Source organism: Phaseolus vulgaris, chromosome 5 (genome assembly GCF_051622355.1).
Source record: "Phaseolus vulgaris cultivar YP4 chromosome 5, ASM5162235v1, whole genome shotgun sequence".
Taxonomy (NCBI): domain Eukaryota; kingdom Viridiplantae; phylum Streptophyta; class Magnoliopsida; order Fabales; family Fabaceae; genus Phaseolus; species Phaseolus vulgaris.
In genome coordinates, this window is record NC_143502.1 from 1,207,307 (window position 1) to 1,215,675 (window position 8,369).

Sequence of the window (8,369 nt, forward strand, 5' to 3'; positions counted from 1 at the left end):
AGAAATAATGAAGGAAGTAAAAAGTGTGATAAAATTTCAAAAAGTTCAAAAATTCAAATTAGAAAGCAGCAAACATTTGTGAAAATTGAAGAAATAAATATATTTCAAAAAATTAAATAAATAAAAACTGCTATACATCTAAAACGGTTTATAATAACTCTTTTAATATATTTTAGAAAAATAACTCTTTTAATATATTTTAGAAAAAATAGAAAATGATGTAATATCTATATTATAATAATAAAATTAAATATTGATATAAAAATAAAATAGAAACAAATTTAAAATAGTTAAAAGAGGAAATATGTAAATATAGACATTTTATTTTCAATTTTTAAGGCTTCATTTTTTTATGTTTAATGGTAATAAAATTTGATAATCTGTAATACCTTTTTTAATTATTTTATTTATTAAAAACTAAAAGACCTTTTTACAGAATTAAAAAGTGAAAGTAAAAAGTAATTATTTCAACTTAAATCATTTTTTTAAAGTTTGTTGTACTCATTTTATGCCATCTCTACTTATATGAAAAAAATGATAAAAATTTAAAATTTTTCATTGTCAACATTAAGATAAATTGATGAGTGTAAAATATTGTTTTTTTACTATATCTTTCTATTTCAATATAAAAAAAAGCAAGTGATAATTTTTTTTATTGGCTAAAAATAATGTATTGCTTAAATTTTATTATATTTATATTAAATTTTGTACTATACCTGTGTCATTTTGTCTTTTGAATGTTCATTAATATGTTAAGAATTTATTCTGACTTAGAATATTATTCATTACTTATTCTTTGTTGCCAAGAATTAAAAATGATAAAAAATAGAAAATATTATAATATTATCTTACACTTATACATGCTTAAAATATCATAATAGAAAGTTTTAAATTCAAAATATTAAAAAACAAATACTTCAAACTTAAATGTTAAATTCCAAAATATTAAGAAGAAATTTGAAAAAAAAAATATTCTATTAGAATGAATAAGCTAGAATTTACATTACATTAAAGAAAACCTATTACACATTTTGGTACACTTGCTAAACATGTAACAAAAACTCATGTTGAGACAATGAAAACAAAGATATTAACATAATTCCTAAAACTCAAACAGTGAAAGAAAGTTTGTCTTCTACTTCCTCTTCCAACAAATAGATGAATAGCTTTATATTCCTCTCATTTGATTCTTCATTTCTTTCCTTCTCATTTTGCATGGAAGAAATCAAGTGTTAGAAAAAGAAAATGAAAAAAAAAAACTGCAAAAACAAAGCAAAATTAATTGAATGATAAAATAAACTAAAAAAGTACTGTGATTAGTAATTTTCATACTTTTCAATTATTTTAGGCACCAGAAAGAAATTGTTGCAGGACTTGCTGGTTCACTAGATTATCTTTTTTATAAAACTCTTGTTTAGAAAAGAAAGATTCCAATGTTCAAATCAATACCATCCCTAATTATACAAAATGATCCATGAAATTTGTAAACAGAAACTTATATTTTTACTTGATTGATGAATTTGATCAGAAAAAAACTTGTTATAATGGCTTTCATTATTATAATTAAATATAATATTCATTAATAATAAAAGGAAAAATTAAATTAAAAAGGAATGAATATTATAATATCATGTACCTACATGATAAAACTTGTCATCTTTTTTTCCTTTTTGCATACCAGTCTTCTTCACCAGCACAATATTCTTCTGTTCTTGTGGAGTTTCACTATATTTTTGCTGTTTGCAAATGTACTGCAAACTAACTAGTTTCCAAAAAGTATAACATTGCAGAAACTAGTTTTAAGAAAGCATAATTTTGTGTAAAAAAAAATCCACAAATGAAGGAAAGGAAAGATAAAAAAAATAAATTGGATGTAAATAAAATTTGTTCCAACCTCATGTCGGTTGAGATAGCATTACTAGGTTAATCACCGCATCCAAAGTATTGTCTGTTTTAAAGCTTGGAATTCCGTCACAGTTTTATCATTAAAAGATGTCGATGTCTCAGTGGGTGAGGAAGGTGTATATAAACTGTGAGACTATTAGACATATTGGAACATAACAGAATCTTCCCAATCTAACTCAAACACACAAAACCTTATTAGTTTCATCAACCAACCTACCCAATACCATGCAAGGGGCAATAGAGGAGTAATCAAAATACTCTAAGTATGACATGATGGGATAGCATGGTTGTTGGCCACCCTGCACTCCCAGGTTAAGGAGACTATCTAAGTTAAGTCAATTATAGTCACATATTCAAGTGGGATCAGTCTCAAACATAGTGAACTTGGAAAAACCTGTGGTAGGACAAAACAAAATACTCAAAGCATGAGTGAGAGCAATTGATGTGTTCTAACATAGTCCTACACACATCATATTCATGAGTTCTAAATTAGACAATTATTAAGACACAAGATTAGAGAGCTTTAGCCTTTAGGGTTTATGGTCCCTTCTTTCACAAGATGGTATTCTTGGGTAGGGGTCCCAACCTAAACTTGTCTAGTCTATTTCATCTTCCTTAACACAAAAGAGAGAGTGCTAATTTCATAGCCTTTGGGGAGTAAGAAAGACAGTGGAAAAACTAGTTTGCATATTTACCAAGCAGCTTCAAACAAATTGTGATTCTCATTTCGTTCAAAGTTGGATGAGGCTGAAAATTGGACAGTAGGTTCACGGCAACCAAGTGCTTACAACCAGCCAATGCATCAATGCACTACCACTCTCAAATTTGAAGAAGGAAGAAGAAACCAGAAGAACTGTGTGAAACTTATTCCTCCAATCACATATGTCCAATCCGCAATCCCAACTGTCGAAACAAAGAACAATATGACGCAAACCTGTTGTCCAATTTTCACCTAATCCAAATAAAAGTGGGAATCACAACTTTACAGAAAGTGCTTGGTGAATATGCGAACCAATTCTTGTGCTCTCTTTCTCTCTTCTCTCTCCCAAATGTTGAGAAATTAACACTCTCTTGACCTAGAAGACCCACCTCCAATTGGGTTAAGTGAGACAAAATAGGCTTGACAAGTTTGGACTTTTTAGATATGAGTCCAACCAAACAGGTATGACTAGAACATGTTCTGTTTCAATTGTTTTAGAGGAGATAATGGCTTACTCTTTTATTCAAAGTTTTGAAGTTTCATAATGCAATGAGAAACAATTTACAAATCCAATGGCTTTATTCGAAAAGCAATAGTGAGACAATGAACAAATGTGATTGATGATACATTTAGACATACTTATCATGGATTAAGATGTAACTGCTCATAATTATTTTTGGCCTATTGATATTCAAATATGCTAGGTATAATAAACAACACATCTAGAACCAAGTTCACTCAATCATGAGCCATGGTGGCTGCAGCTGAAGTGAAAGGACCCTGGAAGATGAATTCAGACCAATGCAATTAGCATAGGATATGATCCATGCCATGACTTTTGCAATAAAAAATGCAAAAGAAAATTCTAGCCTTCTTAGCTACATAACTAACAGCACAACATATCCACATGAGAAGAAAAAGGCAGGTATAAACAAGAGAATGCGTAGCTAGTTATATACTTCTCTGGTGCATCATGGTCATTTCTAACTTAAATATTACACATAACCGATAATTTATGATATAATAGGATCCACAAAATGGTCAGGTCCAGAGAGTCATACTATTTATAGTCAAACACACTTACACTTGATTTGGAACCAAACATCCACTAAACTTGAACTCCTAAACTGGCTCTCAACATAAGATCATCCTCTGTTTGAAAAAATAAGAAAGATGGAAATATATTAGCTATTTAGCTTTCCTTGGTGAGATGATGTAAGTATTATCATTTTCTATAAAAATGTAAGATCCATAGATAAAAATCAGAACAAGTGCAAGTTGCCAGCATATTTTCAGTAACACATGCAAAATCCTTGAAAATCTTGCTAAACCAAAATTGAAAATTTGAGATGAAGACAAATGAGAAAACTTCAATTAAAGCACAAATTCACATGCACATGTAAATAGACGAGGGGAAACAATGATAACACTCTTAATCAACATTTATCATGCATATATTATATAAAGAAACCCCATAGCACCTAAAGAGAATTCAAGGGATTATTAACTTACATGCCTATTGAATTTGAAGTCAATCAGGAAATGATAGCATGCCAACAAACCCAGAGAAGCAGAACAAAAAATTGAAGTAATAGTACCTTGGAATCAGTTCTTATGCAATATTTCGAGAAAATAGGAGGAACAAAAATTGACAATGAACCATGATGCATGAATTTGTTTATTACCACATTTCATTTCTTCCAATATATGTTTTGTTTTAGAACTCAAGTGTATTGGCAAAATTGGAAGCTAAGAGATCTAATCTATAAAACATACATTAGCTGTTGAGAAACCATAAAATTCTTGCTTACACCAAATTTAGGATAGCAAGAGAAAGAAACAAAACAAGGGTAAATTTCAAAGTGGTTTTTAAAAAAAAAAAATATATATATATATATAGGGCAACAAAGAGAGGCACACAATGTTTATCACAAGGTTGAATCAGAGTGACTAAGTGATTTGAAATGAAAGAGATCTAGAAACATGAAAGCATTGCAGGTTACCACGCTGTTCTTGAGCAACTTTAACCATAAAAACCACAGCATTTTAATGATTGGCATAAGCATTTCTTTCTCCCTTTGGCTGCACTGATACCCTCAGCATGATCAGATCGGGAAACTCCATAATCATATGTTAACTCCGTCATTGGTGGAATGTGTCTGAGTGCAAAAAAGGCAACATGCAGGTACGATTGGTTGTTTTCTTCATATACCACAGGCTGCCAGAAAACATTTGGGGAGCAACTATGATTCATGAATCTAGCCACATTCCCAAAACTCTTGGCACTTATAACTAAAGGATACGGCATGGCATAATCCTCACTGGATTCATTTGGATTGACTTCTTCCAAAAGCCTAGGCTCATAATTCCATTTGAATTGACCATAAATCCGAGTTGTATCAAAAACATACTCATTTCCTTCCCTCACAAGCTCACTTACCTTGGCTCTATCAACAACTTCTCCAGCATATTCACAAATGAAAGTGCCTGCACGAATAGGATCCAGAGACCGAAGACCCCACCCTCTATCCTTAGTTTTGAACACTTCCATTTGGTGCTTCAAACCGGTTTGGGATACTCTATTTTTGCAGTTAGGAAAACACTGACATGTGGGACCACATTCATGAACCAATTGCATCCGGTTCACCAGAACACCATTTCCAGTATATGGGAAATCACCTTCATTTCTCCTAATGCAAGCACAGTTCAAATCACCTGGGACACAAGCTTTAGTACAAGTGCACCCATTTGAAGGCTGCATCAAACTGAATGATTTAGGGTGTCTAAGAGAATGGAAATAATTGAAATAAATAGGTGCCTTCACATTATCAACCTCATTGAAAAGTGCTACAGGAATACTCTCAGCTCCATTGGAAATGTCTGCAAGAATAAGTCCAGTTCTTGACGAGCCAGATTTCCACTTCTGAACTGATTTCCAAACAGAATAGGCACTAGGCTGTCCAGGCATTCTTGCCAACTTGTACTTAAATACATCACCACCACCTTTTGCTTTTCCAATCCATGAATCTTCGATTTTATACAGACCATCATAGACATAGACTTTTGCATTTGGATTCACAGCATCCCTAATGCCCCGGATGACTCTTATTTCATTGAGTTCTCGTGAACTCCTATCCAAAGCAAGATTACCCCTTTGAAGCTTCTGGTCAATGGCGTGCTTATCTTTCTTGAAGAAGTTCCCTCCGTGACCAGTATAAGTTATAACATCGATATCCTCAGCATCATCATCATATTCTCCTGATGAAACAATGCTCACAGCCAGAGTTTCCTCCTCAAACTCACCCCTAATATGCAAGACATCAATTCCACTCATGGAGGGAGAATGCAAACCCACAACACACATTTCTGTTCTGAAAAAGAAAATGTCCCCAATCTCAACCCCAGGAGCTGATCCTACTCTCTTCCTCATGTTTGTCCGGATTCCTCTGGTCATCAAAATACTGCAAGCTTTCAAATCTGCACGCTTGACCGAACCCAAGCTCAATTCCTTGGCCTCTTCAAGTTGGCAGAGCCTTCTTCTAAGAGCATCAAATGCCATGAGAACAAAATTAACCATTTCACGGCTACCATCATCTTTTTGAGCAGGGCTAATACCAACCAAAGCACCTAAATCAACAGGGGGCTCTTGACTTCTCTTAGGCTTATCTAAGGATAATTTGGCACTGCGCGACTTTGGAGATCCACGTTTTTTCTTCCCAGAAGTATGTTGATCACTGAAACCCTCCATGGTTGAACTGGTATCTCCTGCCCATGGTGTACTCCTATATGCCCTTATTGGAGTAGCAGCACCATTTGGTGTCACCTCAGTTGGAGTTTGCTGAGGTGCACCAAAAGGAAAAAATGGAGAAAACCCAGAAGGATAGTGACCAAGAGGTGGAGTTTGAGAAGACATGGAGAAAATAGGAATCAAACTCTTCAGAGGTTTAACATCCAGAATCTTAGACTTATCAATGGAACCATGAAGAGGAACTGAGTTCTTCCCTATCCTTCCTTCCATTACAGAACCCCTTTCAATCAACCTTCACAAAAAAGAAGAAAATTTCCTCCCTTTTCTTTCACAAACCTACCCCTTTTCACCCTCAAACAAAATCCATCTTAACCTTTTGTTCCTCTTTCCCTTCACTCCAGCCTACACAAAATTATCAAAGTCACTACTTCATTTCAAAACCCAATTGAAAAGTTTCATCATTTCCTGCAGAAGTGCAAAAAATGGCCATGCATTTACAAAGATCTTAGGAAAAAACACTTGCAGATAAAACCCAGAAGGAAAATGACATCAAGTAAGCATTTTTCACTCAACAAAATACACATACCAAAACAGTCTGCTGCTAAGGGAACAGGACAAACACAGGATCCTTAAAACAAAAGAGACAAAGACAGAAACTTTACAAGAGAAGAAAGTTCTTGTTGTGGTTACCTTGTGGGGTGCTTGATTCTTGAAGCTTGAGAGACAGAAGCAAGTAGTAGGTGAATGAAGAAGCTGAAATTGAAAAAAAAATGAAGAAAATGAGGAAAATGAGACAGAACTCTTGAGTACAAAGTACAGGAAAATGGCTAATAAATAGACAATGTTGTGTGTCGTATCATGAGAACACGTGCTGCAATGTAATGAAGTTACTGTGATGTCTCATGTGACAGTGCTGAGCAGAACACTGTATCTATAAACACAATTCTTGCTACTTTTATATATTTATTAAATAATATTATAATCATTTAACATTTTTTTTCGAGTAAAGGTAGTAATTTAAAAATATAAATTCTTAAACAAAAGTGTTCAATATTACAAATATACATTTAAAGGGATAATAACATTCACATATAAAAGTTTAAAATACAAAAATATGTATTTTACTTTTAATAGTTGACTTTTTTTATTTGTATTTTACATCATTTGAATATTTTAAGATAATATTAATGTATTTTTTTATAAAAGGTTAAGTAAAAACTCGAAACTCATGATACAATCATAACATTTATTAATGTATATTAGATTAACGTTAGTATTTAATATTTTTCAATTTCTAACTTATTTTTATTATAGTTTATTTAATTATATTAAAATTCGTTTTGATTAAGATTAAATAATAATTAATGAATTGATATTAAATATATTTTTGTATTGAATATTTTTACAGTTTAGAAATATAAGCATTAATTAATATTTTATATATTAATTTATCTTTCAATTCTCTATCTTTAACTAATGTTCATTTATGGTCAGTGTTTAATATTTCTTGTAAAATTCATTAAATTATTAATGACTATGATTAAATCATAATTAATCAATGAATGCTAAATATATTATATTTAATATCTTTACAGATAAAAATATACACATTAAGTAATCTTTTACATATATATATAGTGCTAGTATTTAATTTTTTTCGTTTTATGATTTAATTTTGATATATTGTATTTAAAAAATTATATTTGTAAAATTTATTAAAATACTTGCTAATTAAGATTAAACCATATTTAATTAATTAACATTAAATATATTGTATTGAATATTTTTACAGTTTAAAACTACAAGTATTAAATATTCCTTAATGTATTACTTAATAGTTTAATTTTGTAACTTTAATCAGTATTAGTTTAATGTTATCATTTAATTAATTAACATTAAATATATTGAATTGAATATTTTTACAGTTTAAGAATAAAATAATTAAATATTCCTTTATATATTAATTAATATTTTAAGTTCATAACTTTAATCAGTATTTTTTATGTTAGCTTTTAA

General features: G+C 31.1%; 1 protein-coding gene across 2 annotated transcripts; it reads right to left on the reverse strand.

Moving 5' to 3' along the window:
- Nucleotides 1-3,533: 3,533 nt before the first annotated feature.
- On the reverse strand, nucleotides 3,534-7,208 carry LOC137834676 (histone-lysine N-methyltransferase, H3 lysine-9 specific SUVH1). 2 transcript variants are annotated; one of them, XM_068642801.2, is made up of 3 exons: nucleotides 7,044-7,208; nucleotides 4,609-6,755; nucleotides 3,534-3,757 (listed from the first exon to the last, which is right to left on the reverse strand). In XM_068642801.2, exon 2 carries the CDS (start codon nucleotides 6,621-6,623, stop codon nucleotides 4,629-4,631), a length of 1,995 nt encoding a protein of 664 aa, XP_068498902.2. In that variant the 5' UTR covers nucleotides 6,624-6,755; nucleotides 7,044-7,208; the 3' UTR covers nucleotides 3,534-3,757; nucleotides 4,609-4,628. The 2 variants fall into 2 exon arrangements, with proteins under 2 accessions (XP_068498902.2, XP_068498901.2); XM_068642800.2 differs by having other exon boundaries at nucleotides 4,609-6,818; nucleotides 7,044-7,181.
- Between the last annotated feature and the right edge of the window lie 1,161 nt (nucleotides 7,209-8,369).

Excerpts from the sequence above, each read along its gene's own strand:
- LOC137834676 (XM_068642801.2), bottom strand. The coding sequence starts at position 6,623 with ATGGAAGGAAGGATAGGGAAGAACTCAGTTCCTCTTCATGGTTCCATT.